Raw genomic sequence first — 24,409 nt, 5'->3', positions numbered from 1 at the left:
TGTGCAGTACTATATATTTAAACCTCAGTATATTTGTAGTGTGTGCCAGTACTCTATATATTTAAACCTCAGTATTTGTTAGTGTGGCAGTACTCTATATATTTTAAACCTCAGTATTTGTAGTGTGTGCATGTACTCTATATATTTTTGTTACCAATAGAAGATAACTTTGGTCTAATTCCTGGAGATCTGGATCTTCTCTGGAAAATAATTATTTGAGTATTTTGGGGTTTACTGCCAGGGCTCAGGTCTGGCAGTACTGCTCTAGGAGGTCCAGGCTCTGCTGTAGGCCATGTGCTGTGGGGGTTTACTGCCAGGGCCCAGGTCTGGCAGTACTGCTCTAGGAGGTCCAGGCTCTGCTGTAGGCCAGGTGCTGTGGGGGTTTACTGCCAGGGCCCAGGTCTGGCAGTACTGCTCTAGCAGGTCCAGGCTCTGCTGTAGGCCATGTGCTGTGGGGGTTTACTGCCAGGGCCCAGGTCTGGCAGTACTGCTCTAGCAGGTCCAGGCTCTACTGTAGGCCATGTGCTGTGGGGGTTTACTGCCAGGGCCCAGGTCTGGCAGTACTGCTCTAGCAGGTCCAGGCTCTGCTGTAGGCCATGTGCTGTAGGTGACAGCAGGCATAGGTCATCTGTGAAGAGCAGACATTTAAACTCTGAATTGTGGAGACTAACACCAGGGGCTGAGGATTTTTCTAGAATAGTGGCCAATTCGTTAATGTAAATATTGAAGAGTACAGGGCTCAGATTGCAACCCTGGCGAAGGCCCCGCCTTTGGTTAAAGAATTCTGTTATTTTCTTGCCAATTTTGATGCTGCATGTATTGCTAGTGTACATTGATTTAATTATGTTGTGTTTTACCCTCTCCATCACTTTCAATAACTTTGTAGAACAGTCCTGTATGCCAAATAGAATCAAATGCTTTTTGGAAGTTGATAAAGCAATCGTACATTTTGGTATTATTTTTGGCGGGCATGTTTATCTATCAGGGTGTGTAGGGTTGTCACGGCTGTCAAAAAGAGCGGACCAAAGTGCAGCGTGGTTGTAGTTCCACATTTTATTAAATCCGTGAAACTTTGCAAAACATAAATAACTGAATATACAAAAACAACAAACCGTGACGCAGAGAGAAACAAACACTACTCAAAAGATAATAACCCAAGAAAGAGGAAGAGAAAAAACTCTACTTAAATATGATCTCCAATCAGAGGCAACGAGGATCAGCTGCCTCCAATTGGAGATCAACCCAAACAACCCCAACATAGAAATAGAAAAACTAGAACTTAAACATAGAAATAGAAAACATAGAAAAACCCAAAACACCCCCTGTCACGCCCTGACCTACTCTACCATAGAAAATAACCACTTACTATGGTCAGGACGTGACAATGGTGTAAATACGATCAGTTGTGCGATGTTTTGGTATAAATCCAATTGGCTTTTACTCAAGACATTATGCTTATTAAGGAAGTTTAGAACTCTTACATTTATAATACTACAGAAAACCTTCCCCAGGTTACTGTTCACACAAATGCCTCTGTAATTGTTAGGGTCAAATTTGTCTCCGTTCTTAAAGATTGAGGTTATAGAGTCCTTGATTCCAGATGTCAGGGAAATAACCTACACTCAGGATCAAATTAAACAGTTTTAATATAGCCAATTGAAATGTTTCACTAGTGAGTTTGAGCATCTCATTTAGGATGCCATCAGGTCCGCATGCTTTTTTAAATTTGAGAGTCTGAAGTTTCTTGTAGAGCTCCTGGTTAGTAATTGGGGAGTCCAATGGATTTTGATTGATCTTTATAGCTTTTTCTAATCCGTTCAATTTCTCATGAATTTGGTGTTGTTCTGCATTTGTGTCAATTTGAATGGTGTTATAGAGTGTTTTAAAATGGGTTGTCCATATGTCACCATTTTGTCGACAATTCCTCGTTTTGATTTAAAAAAAACTTTTTTTTCCAATTTTGCCAGAAGTTGTTTGTGTTTATGGACTCCTCAATTAGTGTCAGCTGCTTGCTGTTGTACTGTGCTTTTTTGGTTCTGAGTGAACATTTACAGAGTTTTAAAGTCTCACAGTAATGAAGGTGTAATTCACCATTATTTGGGTCTCTGTGCTTTTGGTTGGATAGTTTTGTTCCTGTCACTTCTGTCGTATGAAAGAGACCAAGGCGTATTGTTCCGCATCTTTATTTCTATTTATTTTATTTAGACAGACAATAAATTATGAACAGAAACAACAAACCGTGACGAAGAGGTGCTTCATGCATAAACTCAAAATAATCTCCCACAAACACTAGCGGGAAAAACAACAACTTAAATATGATCCCCAATTAGAGACAACGATGACCAGCTGCCTCTAATTGGGAATCATACGGAAACCCCAACCTAGAAAAAAGAACCTAGAACACAACATAGAAAATGTAAACTAGACAAAAAACCAACATAGAAAAAACAACCTAGAACACAACATAGAAAATGTAAACTAGACAAAAAACACAACATAGAAAAAAGAACCTAGAACACAACATAGAAAATTTTAACTAGACAAAAACCCCAACATAGAAAAAAGAAACTAGAACCAAACATAGAAATAAATAAACTAGACAAAACCCCCCAGTCACGCCCTGACCGACCGAAAAATCTGAGCTCTCTATGGCCAGGACGTGACAGTTCCTTATAATTTTACAATCTGCGTCAAACCATTTGTCATCTGTGGTCTTTCAACTTCAGTTGTGCTTTTTTTGCGGTTTGCCTGAATATATAGTTGATGTGTTTTACTGCTAGATTGATGCCTTCTTTACTGTGAGTGAATATGGTAGCCAGAAAGTTATTTAAGAGTGTTTGGATTTGTTGGTTACTGGTTGCTTTCTGGTATTCTTCTGTGCTGTTTTGGGCCCATCTGTATGAATTTCTGATGTTGTACAGCTTACTGGGCTGTGAATGTGTGGTTGTTTCCATGTCTGTTCTTTTGAGGAACAAGGTAATTTGGCTGTGATCAGACAGAGGTGTTAGTGGCTTGACGGTGAATGAGCTGAGAGAGAAAGGGTCAGTGTCTGTAATCATATAGTCTACTGTACTGTGGCCAAGAGGTGAGCAATAGGTGAATCTCCCCAAAGAGTCCCCCCGTAACCTACCATTGTATAAGTACACACCCAGGCTTCTACAGAGCTGCAACAGATCCCTTCCGTTTTTGTTGATGGTGCTGTCACTGTTGTTTCTATAGGGGAGATGAAGACAGTTAGAAACAGTATGGCCTGTAATAAAGCTGTCCCCTCTTGTGGTCGTTAGATCAGGTAGTGTTCCTGTGTGCGCATTTGTGTCTCCACAGATGAGCACATTTCCCTGGTCCTGGAAATGGCACGTCTCTTCCTCAAGGGTGGGGAGGATCTCCTCTGAGTAATATGGGGATTAGGAGGGGGGAAATCTTTTTCTTTCAGTACAAGTAATTTTTTTTTCAGTTTTATAACCAAATGTGATATTTACCCATTTTGAGGGGATCAATTAGATTTTGTAGTTGAGATTTGTGCCAAATGATCAATCCTCCAGAGTCTCTGCCTCTATTGACAGAGCTGCTTTTCTGTGATGGCACAATTACCTCTCTCACTCTGTCTCACTGTGTGTCTCTCTCTCTGTCTCGCTGTGTCTCTCTGTCTCACTGTCTCTCTCTCTCTGTGTCTCTCTCTCTCTCTGTCTCTGTCTCGCTGTGTCTCTCTGTCTCACTGTGTCTCTCACTCTCTGTGTCTCTCTGTGTCTCTCTCTCTCTGTCTCTGTCTCACTGTGTCTCTCTGTCTCACTGTCTCTCTCTCTCTCTCTGTCTCACTGTGTGTCTCTCTCTCTGTCTCTGTATCACTGTGTCTCTCTGTCTCACTGTCTCTCTCTCTCTTTCTCTGTCTCACTGTGTGTCTCTCTCTGTCTCTGTCTCACTGTGTCTCTCTGTCTCACTGTCTCTCTCTCTCTGTCTCACTATGTCTCTCTCTCTCTCTGTCTCTGTCGCACTGTGTCTCTCTCTCTCTCTGTCTCTGTCTCACTGTCTCTCTCTCTCTCTCTCTCTCTCTGTGTGTCTCTCTCTCTCTTTGTCTCACTGTGTGTCTCTGTCTCACTGTGTCTCTGTCTCACTGTGACTCTCTCTCTGTCTGTCTCTCTCTCTCTCTCTCTGTCTCACTGCTTCTCTCTGTCTCTGTCTCTGTCTCATTGTGTCTCGCTCCCTGTGTTTCTGTCTCACTGTCTCTCTATCTCTGTCTTGTCTCACAGTCTCTGTCTCTGTCTCACTCTCTGTGTCTCTCTGTCTCTGTCTCACTCTCTGTGTCTCTCACTCTCTGTGTCTCTCTGTGTCTCTCTGTGTCTCTCTGTGTGTCTCTCTCTCTCTCTCGCTCTCTGTCTCTGTGTCAAACCCATGTCTTCGATGTGTTTTCATATCTTTCCATTGATTCCACACCAGCCATTACAATGAGCCTGTCCTCCTATACCTCCTATATCTCCGCCGACAAGCCTCCTCTGCGCTTTCTCTCTCACACACAGAAAGTTCCCCTCCTTCTCCAACTGTTTACCTCTCTCTGTTTACCTCTCTCTCTCTGTTTCTCTCTTTCTACCTCTCTCTGTTTACCTCTCTCTCTGTTTCTCTCTTTCTACCTCTCTCTCCCTCTCTTTCTACCAAGGAAAAAGGAGGAAGTGTACTCTGTGGCTGAACAGGCCACTCCGTGGTTAGGCAATGACACAGCTGTGTGTGTGCGTGTGTGTGTGTGTGTGTGTTAATGAGACACATTTAACACATTCTCTCCTCCCCAGAAAGAGCCAGTGCCTCAGGACCTGTCTCACTCCACAGTAGATGAGTGGGAGCTCCCCAAGGAGGAGTTTACCCTGGGAGATCAGCTGGGGAGTGGGTTTTTTGCTGACGTTCACCGGGGCAAGTGGAAGAACAGCATCAACGTGGCCATCAAGATTCTCAAGAACGGTACGGAACACTTACAGATTCACAGAATCACAAGGCTGCACCTGAAATGTCACCATCTTAATTCAATTATTGGAATGTATTTTTATAAAGCCCTTTTAACATCAGCAGTTGTCACAAAGTGCTTTACAGACACCCAGTCTAAACCCTGAAGAGCAGTTTAGAGGCAGAAGCACAGTGGGAAAACTCCCTGCACAGCGTATTACTCATTGGGACAGTGTATTACTCCCTGGACAGTGTATTACTCATTGGGACAGTGTATTACTCCCTGGACAGTGTATTACTCATTGGGACAGTGTATTACTCATTGGGACAGTGTATTACTCATTGGGACAGTGTAGTACTCACTGGGACAGTGTATTACCCCCTGGACAGTGTATTACTCACTGGGACAGTGTATTACTCCCTCGACAGTGTATTACTCATTGAGACAGTGTATTACTCCCTGGACAGTGTAGTACTCCCAGGACAGTGTAGTACTCCCAGGACAGTGTATTACTCATTGGGACAGTGTATTACTCATTGGGACAGTGTATTACTCCCTGGACAGTGTATTACTCCCTGGACAGTGTATTACTCCCTGGACAGTGTAGTACTCCCAGGACAGTGTAGTACTCCCAGGACAGTGTATTACTCATTGGGACAGTGTATTACTCATTGGGACAGTGTATTACCCCCTGGACAGTGTATTACTCATTGGACAGTGTAGTACTCCCTGGACAGTGTAGTACTCCCAGGACAGTGTATTACTCATTGGGACAGTGTATTACTCATTGGGACAGTGTGTTACTCATTGGGACAGTGTATTACTCCCAGGACAGTGTATTACTCATTGGGACAGTGTATTACTCAATGGGACAGTATGTTACTCATTGGGACAGTGTTATACTCATGGGGACAGTGTATTACTCCCAGGACAGTGTATTACTCATTGGGACAGTGTATTACTCATTGGGACAGTGTATTACTCATTGGGACAGTGTATTACTCATTGGGACAGTGTATTACTCATTGGAACAGTGTATTACTCATTGGAACAGTGTATTACTCATTGGGACAGTGTATTACTCATTGGGACAGTGTATTACTCATTGGGACAGTGTATTTCTCCTGGGACAGTGTATTTCTCCCAGGACAGTGCATTACTCATTGGGACAGTGTATTACTCATTGGGACAGTGTATTACTCATTGGGACAGTGTATTTCTCCCTGGACAGTGTATTACTCATTGGGACAGTGTAGTACTCCCTGGACAGTGTATTACTCCCTGGACAGTGTATTGCTCCCTGGACAGTGTATTACTCATTGGGACAGTGTATTACTCCCTGGACAGTGTAAATCAAATCAAATCAAAATCAAATCAAATCAAATTTATTTATATAGCCCTTCGTACATCAGCTGAAATCTCAAAGTGCTGTACAGAAACTCAGCCTAAAACCCCAAACAGCAAGCAATGCATGTGAAAGAAGCACGGTGGCTGGGAAAAACTCCCTAGGAAAAACTCCTGAGAAAGGCCAAAAACCTAGGAAGAAACCTAGAGAGGAACCAGGCTATGAGGGGTGGCCAGTCCTCTTCTGGCTGTGCCGGGTGGATATTATAACAGAACATGGTCAAGATGTTAAAATGTTCGTAAATGACCAGCATGGTCAAATAATAATAATCATAGTAATTGTCGAGGGTGCGACAAGCACGTCCGGTGAACAGGTCAGGGTTCCGTAGCCGCAGGCAGAACAGTTGAAACTGGAGCAGCAGCATGGCCAGGTGGACTGGGGACAGCAAGGAGTCATCATGCCAGGTAGTCCTAGGGCTCAGGTCCTCCGAAAGAAAGAAAGAAAGAAAGAAAGAAAGAAAGAAAGAAAGAAAGAAGAGAATTAGAGAGAGCATATTTACATTCACACAGGACACCGGATAAGACAAGAGAATACTCCAGATGTAACAGACTGACCCTAGCCCCCCGACACATAAACTACTGCAGCATAAATACTGGAGGCTGAGACAGGAGGGATCAGAAGACACTGTGGCCCCATCCGATGATACCCCCGGACAGGGCCAAACAGGCAGGATATAACCCCACCCACTTTGCCAAAGCACAGCCCCCACACCACTAGAGGGATATCTACAACCACCAACTTACCGTCCGAAGACAAGGCCGAGTATAGCCCACAAAGATGTCCGCCACGGCACAACCCAAGGGGGGGGGCGCCAACCCAGACAGGAAGACCACGTCAGTGGCTCAACCTACTCAAGTGACGCACCCCTCTCATGGACGGCATGGAAGAACACCAGTAAGTCAGTGACTCAGCCCCTGTAAAAGGGTTAGAGGCAGAGAATCCCAGTGGGAAGAGGGGAACCGACAAGGCAGAGACAGCAAGGGCGGTTCGTTGCTCCAGCCTTTCCGTTCACCTTCACACTCCTGGGCCAGACTATACTTAATCATAGGACCTACTGAAGAGATAAGTCTTCAGTAAAGACTTAAAGGTTGAGACTGAGTCTGCGTCTCTCACATGGGTAGGCAGACCATTCCATAAAAATGGAGCTCTATAGGAGAAAGCCCTACCTCCAGCCGTTTGCTTAGAAATTCTAGGGACAATTAGGAGGCCTGCGTCTTGTGACCGTAGCGTATGTGTAGGTATGTACGGCAGGACCAAATCGGAAAGATAGGTAGGAGCAAGCCCATGTAATGCTTTGTAGGTTAGCAGTAAAACCTTGAAATCAGCCCTTGCCTTAACAGGAAGCCAGTGTAGGGAAGCTAGCACTGGAGTAATATGATCAAATTTTTTGGTTCTAGTCAGGATTCTAGCAGCCGTATTTAGCACTAACTGAAGTTTGTTTAGTGCTTTATCCGGGTAGCCGGAAAGTAGAGCATTGCAGTAGTCGAGCCTAGAAGTAACAAAAGCATGGATTAATTTTTCTGCGTCATTTTTGGACAGAAAGTTTCTGATTTTTGCAATGTTACGTAGATGGAAAAAAGCTGTCCTTGAAGCAGTCTTGATATGTTCTTCAAAAGAGAGATCAGGGTCCAGAGTAACGCCGAGGTCCTTCACAGTTTTATTTGAGACGACTGTACAACCATCCAGATTAATTGTCAGATTCAACAGAAGATCTCTTTGTTTCTTGGGACCTAGGACAAGCATCTCTGTTTTGTCCGAGTTTAAAAGTAGAAAATTTGCAGCCATCCACTTCCTTATGTCTGAAACACAGGCTTCTAGCGAGGGCAATTTTGGGGCTTCACCATGTTTCATTGAAATGTACAGCTGTGTGTCGTCCGCATAGCAGTGAAATTTAACATTATGTTTTCGAATGACATCCCCAAGAGGTAAAATATATAGTGAAAACAATAGTGGTCCTAGAACGGAACCTTGAGGAACACCGAAATTTACAATTGATTTGTCAGAGGACGAACCATTCACAGAGACAAACTGATATCTTTCCGACAGATAAGATCTAAACCAGGCCAGAACTTGTCCATGTAGACCAATTTGGGTTTCCAATCTCTCCAAAAGAATGTGGTGATCGATGGTATCAAAAGCGGCACTAAGATCTAGGAGCATGAGGACAGATGCAGAGCCTCGGTCTGACGTCATTAAAAGGTCATTTACCACCTTCACAAGTGCAGTCTCAGTGCTATGATGGGGTCTAAAACCAGACTGAAGCGTTTCGTATACATTGTTTGTCTTCAGGAAGGCAGTGAGTTGCTGCGCAACAACTTCTTCTAAAATTTTTGAGAGGAATGGAAGATTCGATATAGGCCGATAGTTTTTTATAATTTCTGGGTCAAGATTCGGCTTTTTCAAGAGAGGCTTTATTACTGCCACTTTTAGTGAGCTTGGTACACATCCGGTGGATAGAGAGCCGTTTATTATGTTCAACATAGGAGGGCCAAGCACAGGAAGCAGCTCTTTCAGTAGTTTAGTTGGAATAGGGTCCAGTATGCAGCTTGAGGGTTTGGAGGCCATGATTATTTTCATCATTGTGTCAAGAGATATAGTACTAAAACACTTTAGTATCTCCCTTGAGCCAAGGTCCTGGCAGAGTTGTGCAGACTCTGGACAATGAAGCCCTGGAGGAATACCCAGATTTAAAGAGGAGTCCGTAATTTGCTTTCTAATGATCATGATCTTTTCCTCAAAAAAGTTCATACATTTATTACTGCTGAAGTGAAAGCCATCCTCCATTTGCGAATGCTGCTTTTTAGTTAGCTTTGCGACAGTGTCAAAAAGAAATTTCGGATTGTTCTTATTTTCCTCAATTAAGTTGGAAAAATAGGATGATCGTGCAGCAGTGAGGGCTCTTCGATACTGCACGGTACTGTCTTTCCAAGCTAGTCGGAAGACTTCCAGTTTAGTGTGGCGCCATTTCCGTTCCAATTTTCTGGAAGCTTGCTTCAGAGCTCGTGTATTTTCTGTATACCAGGGAGCTAGTTTCTTATGACAGATGTTTTTAATTTTTAGGGGTGCAACTGCATCTAGGGTATTGCGCAAGGTTGAATTGAGTTCCTCGGTTAGGTGGTTAACTGATTCTTGTCCTCTGACGTCCTTGGGTAGGCAGAGGGAGTCTGGAAGGGCATCAAGGAATCTTTGGGTTGTCTGAGAATTTATAGCACGACTTTTAATCTTCCTTGGTTGGGGTCTGAGCAGATTATTTGTTGCAATTGTAAACGCAATAAAATGGTGGTCCGATAATCCAGGATTATGAGGAAAAACATTAAGATCCACAACATTTATTCCATGGGACAAAACTAAGTCCAGAGTATGACTGTGGCAGTGAGTAGGTCCAGAGACATGTTGGACAAAACCCACTGAGTCGATGATGGCTCCGAAAGCCTTTTGGAGTGGGTCTGTGGACTTTTCCATGTGAATGTTAAAGTCACCAAAAATTAGAATATTATCTGCTATGACTACAAGATCCGATAGGAATTCAGGGAACTCAGTAAGGAACACTGCATATGGCCCAGGAGGCCTGTAAACAGTAGCTATAAAAAGTGATTGAGTAGGCTGCATAGATTTCATGACTAGAAGCTCAAAAGATGAAAACGTCATTGTTTTTTTTTTTGTAAATTGAAATTTGCTATCGTAAATGTTAGCAACACCTCCGCCTTTGCCGGATGCACGGGGGGTTTGGTCACTAGTGTAACCAGGGGGTGAGGCCTCATTTAACACAGTAAATTCATCAGGCTTAAGCCATGTTTCAGTCAGGCCAATCACATCAAGATTATGATCAGTGATTAGTTAATTGACTATAACTGCCTTGGAAGTGAGGGATCTAACATTAAGTAACCCAATTTTGAGATGTGAAGTATCACAATCTCTTTCAATAATGGCAGGAATGGAAGAGGTCTTTATACTAGTAAGATTACTGAAGCGAACACCGCCATTTTTAATTTTGCCCAACCAAGATCGAGGCACAGACACGGTCTCACGGTGTATTGCTCCCTGGACAGTGTATTACTCATTGGGACAGTGTATTACTCATTGGGACAGTGTATTACTCATTGGGACAGTGTATTACTCCCTGGACAGTGTATTACTCATTGGGACAGTGTATTACTCCCTGGACAGTGTATTACCCCCTGGACAGTGTATTACTCATTGGGACAGTGTATTACTCATTGAGACAGTGTATTACTCATTTGGACAGTGTATTACCCCCTGGACAGTGTATTACTCATTGGGACAGTGTATTACTCATTGGGACAGTGTAGTACTCATTGGGACAGTGTATTACCCCCTGGACAGTGTAATACTCATTGGGACAGTGTATTACTCCCTGGACAGTGTATTACTCCCTGGACAGTGTATTACTCATTGGGACAGTGTATTACTCATTGGGACAGTGTATTTCTCCCTGGACAGTGTATTACTCATTGGGACAGTGTATTACTCATTGGGACAGTGTATTACCCCCTGGACAGTGTATTACTCATTGGGACAGTGTATTACTCATTGGGACAGTGTAGTACTCATTGGGACAGTGTATTACTCCCTGGACAGTGTATTGCTCCCTGGACAGTGTAGTACTCCCTGGACAGTGTATTGATCCCTGGACAGTGTATTACTCATTGGGACAGTGTATTACCCCCTGGACAGTGTATTACTCATTGGGACAGTGTAGTACTCCCTGGACAGTGTATTACTCATTGGGACAGTGTATTACCCCCTGGACAGTGTATTACTCCCTGGACAGTGTATTACTCCCTGGACAGTGTATTGCTCCCTGGACAGTGTAGTACTCCCTGGACAGTGTATTGCTCCCTGGACAGTGTATTACTCATTGGGACAGTGTATTACCCCCTGGACAGTGTATTACTCATTGGACAGTGTATTACCCCCTGGACAGTGTATTACTCATTGGGACAGTGTATTACTCATTGGGACAGTGTATTACTCATTGGGACAGTGTATTACTCCCTGGACAGTGTATTACTCATTGGGACAGTGTATTACTCCCTGGACAGTGTATTACTCATTGGGACAGTGTATTACTCATTGGGACAGTGTATTACTCCCTGGACAGTGTATTACTCATTGGGACAGTGTATTACTCCCTGGACAGTGTATTACTCCCTGGACAGTGTATTACTCATTGGGACAGTGTATTACTCCCTGGACAGTGTATTACCTTTAGACAGAACCTTACACAGCTCTGGCCAAACGTGACACACTATGGAATAAGGTGCCATTTTGGATTTGCCCCCTAGTGTGGTTGTGTTGATTGTGATCGTCATGATCATTTGACTGTACTTTGAAAGCTGTTCAATATGGATTCTGAGCATTAGATAATTTACAGGGAGAGAGCATGTTAGTTCCTCCAATGGGAATCCTCCTCTTTGTTTGCTGTGAGATCAGCTGTTCTGAGGACCAGCCAAACAACAGCCAAGCAGTCAGATAGTTTGTGCATTTATCATCCTTTACTGACTACAGAAAAGATGGTCAAGTTTGTTTGGCCATTTTATCTAAATAGAATCATGACTCATGTTACAGTAGAAAGGCACTCCAATTCACATACTCCCCGAACAGATCCACAGATGATGCAATCTCTATTGCACTCCACACTGCCCCTTTCCCACCTGGATGAAAGGAACACCTATGTGAGAATGCTCTTCACATTGACGACAGCTTAGCGTTAAACACCATAGTGCCCTCAAAGCTCATCACTAAGCTAAGGACCCTGGGACTAAACACCTCCCTCTGCAACTGGATCCTGGACTTCCTGATGGGCCGCCCTCAGATGGTAAGGGTAGGTAACAACACATCTACCACTCAGATCCTCAACACAGGGGCCCCTCAGGGGTGCGTGCTTATTCCCCTCCTGTACTCTCTGTTCACCCACGACTGCGTGGCCAAATATGACTCCAACACCATCATTAAGTTTGCCGAGGACACAATGGTGGTAGGCCTGATCACCGACCAAGATGAGACAGCCTATAGGGAGGAGGTCAGAGACCTGGCAGTGTAGTGCCAGGACAACAACCTCTGCCTCAAAGTGAGCAAGACTAATGAGATGATTGTGGACTACAGGAAAAGGAGGGCCGAGCACACCCCCATTCTCATCGACTGGGCTGTAGTAGAGAAGGTTGAGAGTTTCAAGTTCCTTGGTGTCCACATCACCAACAAACTAACATGGTCCAAACACACCAAGACAGTCGTGAAGAGGGCACGACAACGCCTATTCTCCCTCAGGAAACTGAAAAGATTTGGCATGGGTCCCCAGATCTTCAAAAAGTTCTACAGCTGCACCATCGAGAGCATTCTGACGGGTTGCATCAGCGCCTGGTATGGCAGCTGCTCGGCCTCCGACCGCAAGGCGCTACAGAGGGTAGTGCGCACGACCCAGTACATCACCGGGGCCACGCTTCCTGCCATCCAGGACCTCTATACCAGGTGGTGTCAGAGGAAGGCCCTAAAAATTGTTAAAGACTCCAGCCACCCCAGTCATAGACTGTTCTCTCTGCTACCGCACGGCAAGCTGTACCGGAGCGCCAACTCTAGGTCCAAAACGCTCCTTAACTGCTTCTACCCCCAAGCTAATCAAATTGCTACCCGGACTATTTCATCGACCCACCCTTTTCTTTACACTGCTGCATAGTCACTTTACCCCCTACCTATATGTACATATTACCTCAATTACCTTGACTAACCTGTTCCCCCGCATATTGACTCGGTACCGGTAAACCCTATATATAGCCTCGTTATTGTTATTTTATTGTGTTACTTTTAGTAAATATTTTAACTGTTATTTTTATTAAAATTGCATTGTTGGTTTTAAGGGTTTGTAAGTAAGCATTTCACTGTAAGGTCTAAACATGTCAAATTCGCCGCATGTGACAAATAACATTTGATATGTTTTAACATTTCCTTCATGCCAGAAGTAAATGACAAATCAGCTGACAGTGTGTGTGTGTGTGTGTGTGTGTGTGTGTGTGTGTGTGTGTGTGTGCGTGTCAAAAATTCCCTCATTCTTTTCTTACGCAAACTCCATTGTAAGAGAAACATTTTTGCATTTCCTGTCTTATGTGAATCCTGGCAGTGGTGTGTCTCGCCCCAGCCCCACCCTTAGGGCCTTAGGGTTCTGTGTTCCGTGATGACATCTCAAACACACATCATAACCAAAACAACCTATAGTTATCAGGCTTACTGTTAGAGACTGCTCAGTGGACTGGAGGACTGGAATGTTATCAGTCTTACTGTTAGAGACTGCTCAGTGGACTGGAGGACTGGAATGTTATCAGTCTTACTGTTAGAGACTGCTCAGTGGACAGGAGGACTGGAATGTTATCAGTCTTACTGTTAGAGACTGCTCAGTGGACAGGAGGACTGGAATGTTATCAGTCTTACTGTTAGAGACTGCTCAGTGGACAGGAGGACTGGAATGTTATCAGTCTTACTGTTAGAGACTGCTCAGTGGACAGGAGGACTGTGGGGTGGAATGTTATCAGTCTTACTGTTAGAGACTGCTCAGTGGACAGGAGGACTGTGGGAATGTTATCAGTCTTACTGTTAGAGACTGCTCAGTGGACAGGAGGACTGTGGGGTGGAATGTTATCAGTCTTACTGTTAGAGACTGCTCAGTGGACAGGAGGACTGTGGGAATGTTATCAGTCTTACTGTTAGAGACTGCTCAGTGGACAGGAGGACTGTGGGGTGGGGTGGAATGTTATCAGTCTTACTGTTAGAGACTGCTCAGTGGACAGGAGGACTGTGGGGTGGGGTGGAATGTTATCAGTCTTACTGTTAGAGACTGCTCAGTGGACAGGAGGACTGGAATGTTATCAGGCTTACTGTTAGAGACTGCTCAGTGGACAGGAGGACTGGAATGTTATCAGTCTTACTGTTAGAGACTGCTCAGTGGACAGGAGGACTGTGGGAATGTTATCAGTCTTACTGTTAGAGACTGCTCAGTGGACAGGAGGACTGTGGGAATGTTATCAGTCTTACTGTTAGAGACTGCTCAGTGGACAGGAGGACTGGAATGTTATCAGTCTTACTGTTAGAGACTGCTCAGTGGACAGGAGGACTGTGGGAATGTTATCAGTCTTACTGTTAGAGACTGCTCAGTGGACAGGAGGACTGTGGGAATGTTATCAGTCTTACTGTTAGAGACTGCTCAGTGGACAGGAGGACTGGAATGTTATCAGTCTTACTGTTAGAGACTGCTCAGTGGACAGGAGGACTGTGGGGGTAGAATGTTATCAGTCTTACTGTTAGAGACTGCTCAATGGACAGGAGGACTGGAATGTTATCAGTCTTACTGTTAGAGACTGCTCAGTGGACAGGAGGACTGGAATGTTATCAGTCTTACTGTTAGAGACTGCTCAGTGGACAGGAGGACTGTGGGAATGTTATCAGTCTTACTGTTAGAGATTGCTCAGTGGACAGGAGGACTGGAATGATATCAGTCTTACTGTTAGAGACTGCTCAATGGACAGGAGGACTGGAATGATATCAGTCTTACTGTTAGAGACTGCTCAGTGGAGAGGACTGGAATGTTATCAGTCTTACTGTTAGAGACTGCTCAGTGGAGAGGACTGGAATGTTATCAGTCTTACTGTTAGAGACTGCTCAATGGACAGGAGGACTGTGGGGGTAGAATGTTATCAGTCTGTCAACTCTCTGTGTGTATTCTTTCATTGTATTGGCAACTACGTAACTATGGCTTGTGAACGATAGTCTATGATACAGGTGTTGGCTACAGCGCATACAATATATTACAGGACAGGACAGGACAGGACCAGTCTAGAAAGGTCCCTGAAATAGTTTCAACATGATACATAGCCTCTGCTCCCAGACTTCCTCATCCAACAGTGGATTGGCAAACAAGACTTGGAAGAATGGTAACAATGATATCCCTTTACTGTGTCCATTCCTTTACTGTGTCCATTCCTTTACTGTGTCCATCTCTTTACTGTGTCCATTCCTTTACTGTGTCCATTCCTTTACTGTGTCCTTCTCTTTACTGTGTCCATCTCTTTACTGTGTCCATTCCTTTACTGTGTCCATCTCTTTACTGTGTCCATCTCTTTACTGTGTCCATTCCTTTACTGTGTCCATTCCTTTACTGTGTCCTTCTGTGTTTGTGATTGGTTAAGTTACTGACCCATTACTGATGCACCTATCCACCAAGACACACTTACACACATAAACACCCCCACCCTCACATCACCCTCACCCTACCATCACCCTCACCCTACCATCACCCTTACCTTCACGCCCACCCCCACCCTCACCCCTACCTTCACCCCCACCCTCACCCTCACCCTTACCCTCACCCTACCATCACCCTTACCTTCACCCCCACCCTCACCCCTACCCTCACCCTCACCTTCACCCTCACCCTTACCTTCACCCCCACCCTCACCCCTACCCTCACCCTCACCTTCACCCTCACCCTTACCTTCACCCCCACCCTCACCCCTACCCTCACCCTCACCTTCACCCTCACCCTTACCTTCACCCTTACCTTCACCCTCACCCTTACCTTCACCCTCAACCTCACCCTTATTCTTACCCTCACCCTCACCTTCACCCCTACCCTCACCCTCACCTTCACCCTCACTCTATTCCTTAGCTTCACCCTCACCCCACCATCACCCTTAGCTTCACCCTCACCCCACCATCACCCTTACCCTCACCCTTACCCCCACCCTCACTCTTACCCCCACCCTCACCCTGACCCCCACCCTTACCCCCACCCTCACCTTCAGCCTTACCCTCACCCTCAGCCTCAGCCTCACCCTCACCTTCAGCCTCACCCTCATATATTTTCAGACTCGTTGAACGACCGTGAGTTCCAGTGTGAGGTGCAGATCCTAAAGAAGCTGAGACACAGACACCTGATCTCCCTGTTCGCCGTCTGCACCTCCTCGTCCCCCTACTACATCATCACTGAACTCATGGAGAAGGGAAACCTGTTGAACTTCCTCAGAGGTTAGTCAGCCAGTCCTCCAGCCAGTCCTCCAGTCAGTCCTCCAATCAGTCCTCCAGCCAGTCCTCCAGTCAGTCCTCCAGTCAGTCCTCCAATCAGTCCTCCAGCCAGTCCTCCAGTCAGTCCTCCAGTCAGTCCTCCAGCCAGTCCTCCAGCCAATATTTCAATCAGTCCTCCAGTCAGTCCTCCAGTCAGTCCTCCAGCCAGTATTTCAATCAGTCCTCCAGTCAGTCCTCCAGTCAGTCCTCCAGTCAGTCCTCCAGTCAATCCTCCAGCCAGTCCTCCAGTCAGTCCTCCAGCCAGTATTTCAATCAGTCCTCCAGCCAGTATTTCAATCAGTCCTCCAGCCAGTCCTCCAGTCAGTCCTCCAGCCAGTATTTCAATCAGTCCTCCAGTCAGTCCTCCAGTCAGTCCTCCAGTCAGTCCTCCAGCCAGTATTTCAATCAGTCCTCCAGCCAGTCCTCCAGTCAGTCCTTCAGCCAGTCCTCCAGCCAGTCCTCCAGCCAGTCCTCCAGCCAGTCCTCCAGCACACCACAATGTGTCTCTATGACTCTGAAACAGGCCCTTACTGTACATACAATGATCTTTCTGATAGACATTTTTGAAAGTGGCTTCAAACATATTTTGTTTTCTCAACAGTCAAAACGAAAGTATTTTAACTGAGTACCTGCTTAAACATGTAATACAAGTGTAATGTACCCCCCTTCAGCCACATTTTCAGATAATCTGTCCCAGAGGTCCATAGTTCTGACCAATCAGTCTCTCTCTCCAGGTTCAGAGGGTTCTCTGCTGGACCTGGTGTCTCTGGCGGACATGGCAGCCCAGGTGGCTGATGGGATGGCGTATCTGGAGCAGCAGAACAGTATCCATAGAGACCTGGCGGCCCGAAACGTCCTGGTGGGAGAGAACTACATCTGCAAGGTGGCCGACTTTGGACTGGCCAGGATCATCAAGGTTGGTGTAATCTTTAGTGAACAGACGCATGTAACATAGGATGGTATCGTAGCGTCTCTCACCAGACTGAGGGATGCGACAACTAACAAGGTAGGTACTGATAACTGGAGAACTACACCTGCAAGATGGCTGACTTTGGACTGGCCAGAATTATAAAGGTTACTAGGGTCCCAGCAAACAACAAACATTCCCTCACCTTTAGAGAACGTTCATTAGGTCATTACTCGGACTGGCCAGAATCATGAAGGTTACTAGGGTCCCAGCAAACAACAAACATTCCCTCACCTTTAGAGAACGTTCATTAGGTCATTACTCGGACTGGCCAGAATCATGAAGGTTACTAGGTTCCCAGCAAACAACAAACATTCCCTCACCTTTAGAGAACGTTCATTAGGTCATTACTCGGACTGGCCAGAATCATGAAGGTTTCGAGGGTCCCAGCAAACAACAAACATTCCCTCACCTTTAGAGAACGTTCATTAGGTCATTACTCGGACTGGCCAGAATCATGAAGGTTACTAGGTTCCCAGCAAACAACAAACATTCCCTCACCTTTAGAGAACGTTCATTAGGTCATTACTCGGACTGGCCAGAATCATGAAGGTTACTAGGGTCCCAGCAAACAACAAACATTCCCTCACCTTTAGAGAACGTTCATTAGGTCATTACTCGGACTGGACAGGGTCATCCAGGTCAGCAGGGATAAACCTGGGGTGATGGTATGTGTTTGCGTTTGTGCCATGATTGAGTGGACGTTGGGTTTTCTCAATCCCAACTGGTACTGTTAACAACTAGGATAGACAGCTTTCTACTAAGCATACAGCTATACCTGGACATGGCAAGGATATAATCTGGGATGTTTCCTTTGTGTCTGTGTGTCTCATTTGTGTCATGATGATTGGTCCTTGGGTTTTCCTAATTCCAACTGTGTACCGTTAAGAACTAGGATAGACAACATTCTCCAAAGCATTTTACAAGAAAATAAAGCTCAGTGCAATTTAGTCTGAAATAGTTGTATTCAGCACCAGCAAATTTGTTTTGATTGAACATGGTTTATATTGTTAAAATATACCCAGAATTTGTACAAATATTTTTCAACCACATTACTTTGCCAGTGGTCAGCAGTTTGCTGTTTACAAAGAATATGTTTTCCTCTCTGCCTCCTTTCCCCCCAATATATTTGTATGAATAATTTGCAGTATTTTTCCATCCTCGTTGGGTTTCTTTCCATCCTCAGGAGCCCTTCTACGTGTCCGAAGACAAAAAGATCCCCTACAAATGGAGTTCCCCGGAGGCCATCAGCCACGGACGATTCTCCAACAAGTCAGATGTCTGGTCCTTTGGGGTTCTGCTCTACGAGATACTAACCTACGGTGGGATTCCATACCCGGGTATGTCATGTCTCACCTAACCCAATGGTTTTCGCAATTTTGTTGTAACCCTGAACTAGCTCACCTGATTGACCTAATTCAGAGCTTGATGATTAGTTGACAAGTTGAATCACGTACTAGTTCTGGAAAATATTAAATATATAGAGCGCCTGAGGGTTTCTGAGGGAGAGGATTGAAAGCCCCTGATCTAACCAGTATACAGGCCATGCCTCTGACTAGCTGTGTGGTATTAATCCTTACTTGTATTCTAAACAGTAGGCCTAAAGACCAGGAGATAATTGCCTTAGGTTAAGTCTACACACGCAGCCCAATTCTGATCTTTTATCCACTCATTTATCTTTTGACGAATGACATCAGATCTATTCACATCAGCTATTTTTCAGAGCTCATCTGATTGGTCAAAATACCAATTAGTGAAAAAAAGATCAGAATTCGGCTGCCCGTCTAAACACAGCCTACATTTCTTCCTTCTAGGGAGTGTTTCCTGGCCGCTGTGCTCTCGTTTCTGCTTTGCTTTGCTCTTTGGGTTTACAGTGAAGCTTGTAGTTCTACAGTGTACACCAGGGCTGCCCAACCCTCTTCCTGGAGATCTACTGTCCTGTGGGTTTTCAGTCCAACCCTCTTCCTGGAGATCTACTGTCCTGTGGGTTTTCAGTCCAATCCTCTTCCTGGAGATCTACCGTCCTGTGGGTTTTCAGTCCGACCCTCTTCCTGGAGATCTACCGTCCTGTGGGTTTTCAGTCCAACCCTCTTCCTGGAGATCTACTGTCCTGTGGGTTTTCAGTCCAACCCTCTTCCTGGAGATCTACCGTCCTGTGGGTTTTCAGTCCGACCCTCTTCCTGGAGATCTACCGTCCTGTGGGTTTTCAGTCCAACCCTCTTCCTGGAGATCTACTGTCCTGTGGGTTTTCAGTCCAACCCTCTTCCTGGAGATCTACTGTCCTGTGGGTTTTCAGTCCAACCCTCTTCCTGGAGATCTACTGTCCTGTAGGTTATCAGTCCAAACCTCTTCCTGGAGATCTACCGTCCTGTGGGTTTTCAGTCCAACCCTCTTCCTGGAGATCTACCGTCCTGTGTGTTTTCAGTCCGACCCTCTTCCTGGAGATCTACCGTCCTGTGGGTTTTCAGTCCGACCCTCTTCCTGGAGATCTACTGTCCTGTGGGTTTTCAGTCCAACCCTCTTCCTGGAGATCTACAGTCCTGTGGGTTTTCAGTCTAACCCTCTTCCTGGAGATCTACCGTCCTGTGGGTTTTCAGTCCAACCCTCTTCCTGGAGATCTACAGTCCTGTGGGTTTTCAGTCCAACCCTAATTTAACACACCTGGTTCTACGTATTAGCTGCTCAACAAGACCTTTAACTAGCTGAATCAGACACGCTAAATTAGGGTTGGACTGAAAACCTACAGGACAGTAGATCTCCAGGAAGAGGTTTGGGCAGCCCTGGTGTACATAGTGTAGAGTGTATTCGGAAAGTATTCAGACCCCTTGACTTTTTCCACATTTTGTTACGTTACAACCTTATTCTAAAACTGATTTAAAAAAATATATTTTTGCAAATGTAAAAAAAATTCTATATCATTTACATAACTATTCAGACCTTTTACTCAGTACTTTGTTGAAGCACCTTTGGCAACGATTACAGCCTCAGGTCTTCTTGGGTATGACGATACAAAGGTTGGCACACCTGTATTTGGGGAGTTTCTCCCATTCTTCTCTGTAGATCCTCTCAAGCTCTGTCAGGTTGGATGGGGAGCGTCGCTGCACAGATATTTTCAGGACTTTCCAGAGATGTTTGATCAGGTTCAATTCCGGGCTCTGGCTGGGCCACTCAAGGACATTCAGAGACTTGTCCTGAAGCCACTCCTGCGTTGTCTTGGCAATGTGCTTAGGGTTGTCGTCCTGTTGGAAAGTGAACCTTCGCCCCAGTCTGAGGTCCTGAGCGCTCTGGAGCAGGTTTTCATCCAGGATCTCTCTGTACTTTGCTCTGTTCATATTTCCCTCGATCCGGACTAGTCTCCCAGTCTCTGCCGCTGAAAAACATCCCCACAGCATGATGCTGCCACCACCATGCTTCCCTGTAGGGATGGTGCCAGGTTTCCTCCAGACGCGACGCTTGGCATTCATTTGACCAGAGAATCTTGTTTCTCATGGTCCGAGAGTCTTTAGATGCCTTTTGGCAAACTCCAAGCGGGCTGTCGTGTGCCTTTTACTGAGGAGTGCCTTCTGTCTGGCCACTAACATAAAGGCCTGAGTACTACATATGAGAACCTTCCAGAAAGACAACCATCTATCTCCACAAAGGAACTCTGGAGCTCTGTCAGAGTGACCATCTGGTTCTTGGTCACCGCCCTGACTAAGGCCCTTCTCCCCCGATTGCTCAGTTTGGCCGGGTGGCCACCTCTAGGAAGTATATCGGTGGTTCCAAACTTCTTCCATTTAAGAATGATGGAAGCCACTGTGTTCTTGCGGACCTTCATTGCTGCAGAATGTTTTTGGTGCCCTTCCTCAGATCTGTGCCTCAACACAATCCTGTCTTAGAGCTCTACAGACAATTCCTCCGACCTGATAGCTTGGTTTCCGCTCTGCCATGCACTGTCATCTGTGAGACCTTATATAAACAGGTCTGTGCCTTTCCAAATTATGTCAAATAAATTGAATTTACCACAGGTGGATTCCAGTGAAGTGGTAGAAACATCTCAAGGATGATCAATGGAAACAGGATGCACCTGAGCTCAATTTAGAGTCTCATAGCAAAGGGTCTGAATACTTACTTAAATAAGGTATTTCAGTTTTTATTTTTAAAACCTTTGTAAAAAATTCTAAATGACCTGTTTTTGCTTTGGCATGACGGGAAGGGGAAAAGGGAAGGGGTCTGAACACTTCCTGAATTCGCTGTACCTCATGTGGATTTGTGTTCTCTCAGCTTCTACATGTGTTGTCTGTATATCCTGTTTATTGTCTCTCTGTATATCCTGCTTATTTTCTCTGCATATCCTGCTTATTGTCTCTGCATATCCTGCTTATTGTCTCTGCATATCCTGCTTATTGTCTCTGCATATCCTGCTTATTGTCTCTGCATATCCTGCTTATTGTCTCTGCATATCCTGCTTATTGTCTCTGCATATCCTGCTTATTGTCTCTGCATATCCTGCTTATTGTCTCTGCATATCCTGCTTATTGTCTCTCTGCATATCCTGCTTATTGTCTCTGCATATCCTGCTTATTGTCTCTGCATATCCTGCTTATTGTCTCTGCATATCCTGCTTATTGTCTCTGCATATCCTGCTTATTGTCTCTCTGCATATCCTGCTTGTTGTCTCTGCATATCCTGTTTATTGTCTCTCTGCATATCCTGCTTATTGTCTCTGCATATCCTGCTTATTGTCTCTCTGCATATCCTGCTTGTTGTCTCTCTGCATATCCTGCTTATTGTCTCTGCATATCCTGCTTGTTGTCTCTCTGCATATCCTGCTTATTGTCTCTGCATATCCTGCTTGTTGTCTCTCTGCATATCCTGCTTGTTGTCTCGCTGCATATCCTGCTTGTTGTCTCTCTGCATATCCTGCTGTTGTCTCTCTGCATATCCTGCTTGTTGTCTCTCTGCATATCCTGCTTGTTGTCTCTCTGCATATCCTGCTTGTTGTCTCTCTGCATATCCTGCTTATTGTCTCTGAATATCCTGTTTGTTGTCTCTCTGCATATCCTGTTTATTGTCTCTCTGCATATCCTGCTTATTGTCTCTGCATATCCTGCTTATTGTCTCTGCATATCCTGCTTATTGTCTCTGCATATCCTGCTTATTGTCTCTGCATATCCTGCTTATTGTCTCTGCATATCCTGCTTATTGTCTCTGCATATCCTGTTTGTCGTCTCTCTGCATATCCTGCTTATTGTCTCTGCATATCCTGCTTATTGTCTCTCTGCATATCCTGCTTATTGTCTCTCTGCATATCCTGCTTATTGTCTCTGCATATCCTGCTTATTTTCTCTGCATATCCTGCTTATTGTCTCTCTGCATATCCTGCTTATTGTCTCTCTGCATATCCTGCTTATTGTCTCTGCATATCCTGCTTATTGTCTCTCTGCATATCCTGCTTATTGTCTCTCTGCATATCCTGCTTATTGTCTCTCTGCATATCCTGCTTATTGTCTCTGCATATCCTGCTTATTGTCTCTCTGCATATCCTGCTTATTGTCTCTGCATATCCTGCTTATTGTCTCTCTGCATATCCTGCTTATTGTCTCTGCATATCCTGTTTGTTGTCTCTCTGCATATCCTGCTTGTTGTCTCTCTGCATATCCTGTTTGTTGTCTCTCTGCATATCCTGTTTGTTGTCTCTCTGCATATCCTGCTTGTTGTCTCTCTGCATATCCTGTTTGTTGTCTCTCTGCATATCCTGCTTATTGTCTCTCTGCATATCCTGTTTGTCGTCTTTCTGCATATCCTGTTTAGTCAAATTCCTGCACATGCAAATGTACTTGGCAAATAAGGTGATTCTGATTAGGCCTGGGTTACTGTTATACCACTTTTTTTGACAACTAGTGATGTAAAAAGGGCATAAGAAATAAATGTGATTGATTGATTGATTGATTGATTGATCGTATGGCCTTTCTCTGTGATCCAGGCTACAACAACAACGAGGTATACCGTCAGATCATCGCTGGCTACAGGATGCCAGCTCCAGAGAAATGTCCAAACTTCCTCTACAAACTCATGTTGGCCTGTTGGAGTGACAACCCTGCAGACAGACCGGACTTCAAGGAGCTCAGGAGCAAACTGGAGAACATCAACCGTTATGAGCTGGAACAATGAGCCTGAACCATAGAAATGGACAGTCATCAGTGTTTAGAAATAACCTTTTTTTTTTTTTTGCATGGACATTGCCATTCACTTCCACCATTTTAAAGTAGTCAACTCGGTGGGACATCCTATGGGTTAAGGACAGTGGAGGCTTCTGAGGGGGAGGACGGCTCATAATAATGTCTGGAACGGAGCAAATGGAACGGCATCAAACCATGTGTTTGATGTATTTGATACCATTCCACCTATTCCACTCCAGCCATTACCACGAGCCTGTCCTCCCCAATTAAGGTGCCACCAACCTCCTGTGATTAAGGATCACATGATTCCATTCAGGTCATCAGGAAGGATCAGCCAATGAATTATACTTGAGATAAAACATTCTATAAACTGCAGGTGGCAGTAAATCACCAACTTTGGCTTTTCTATCGTTGTTAAGTCAGGACCAGCTTCTCCCTGGCATGGAACACTTTGTTTCTATCGTTGTTAAGTCAGGACCAGCTTCTCCCTGGCATGGAACACTTTGTTTCTATCGTTGTTAAGTCAGGACCAGCTTCTCCCTGGCATGGAACACTTTGTTTCTATCGTTGTTAAGTCAGGACCAGCTTCTCCCTGGCATGGAACACTTTGTTTCGATTGAAATAAATATACACTAAAGGATAATATCTCTGACTTTCAAATCATTATTTTACTTGTCAACTTTCTTTTCTCCATTTGTAACGTACCTGTATCGTACCTGTAACGTACCTGTAACGTACCTGTAACGTACCTGTATCGTACCTGTAACGTACCTGTAACGTACCTGTAACGTACCTGTATCGTACCTGTAACGTACCTGTAACGTACCTGTAACGTAACTGTAACGTACCTGTATCGTAACTGTAGCGTACCTGTAGCG

At 44.9% G+C, this 24,409-nt stretch overlaps 1 protein-coding gene and 1 long non-coding RNA gene across 2 annotated transcripts in view; both read left to right on the top strand.

Annotated features, from left to right (window-relative positions):
- Positions 1–24,176, top strand: part of LOC115187519 (protein-tyrosine kinase 6) — a gene marked incomplete in the record, with an annotated part of 25,781 nt that extends 1,605 nt beyond the window's left edge. The window contains 5 exon segments of the mRNA XM_029746518.1: positions 4,782–4,947; positions 16,209–16,367; positions 17,138–17,319; positions 18,557–18,710; positions 23,336–24,176. Of these exon segments, the coding sequence (XP_029602378.1) occupies positions 4,782–4,947; positions 16,209–16,367; positions 17,138–17,319; positions 18,557–18,710; positions 23,336–23,523 (849 nt within the window).
- LOC115187520 (uncharacterized) lies at positions 17,342–18,301 on the top strand. Its single transcript, XR_003876085.1, has 2 exons — positions 17,342–17,477; positions 17,567–18,301. It is a non-coding gene; the product is annotated as an uncharacterized LOC115187520 (long non-coding RNA).
- Positions 24,177–24,409: the final 233 nt, after the last annotated feature.

This window comes from Salmo trutta, unplaced genomic scaffold (genome assembly GCF_901001165.1).
Source record: "Salmo trutta unplaced genomic scaffold, fSalTru1.1, whole genome shotgun sequence".
Taxonomy (NCBI): domain Eukaryota; kingdom Metazoa; phylum Chordata; class Actinopteri; order Salmoniformes; family Salmonidae; genus Salmo; species Salmo trutta.
Note: the sequence above shows the minus strand (reverse complement) of the source record. Positions and strands in the feature narration are given on the sequence as shown.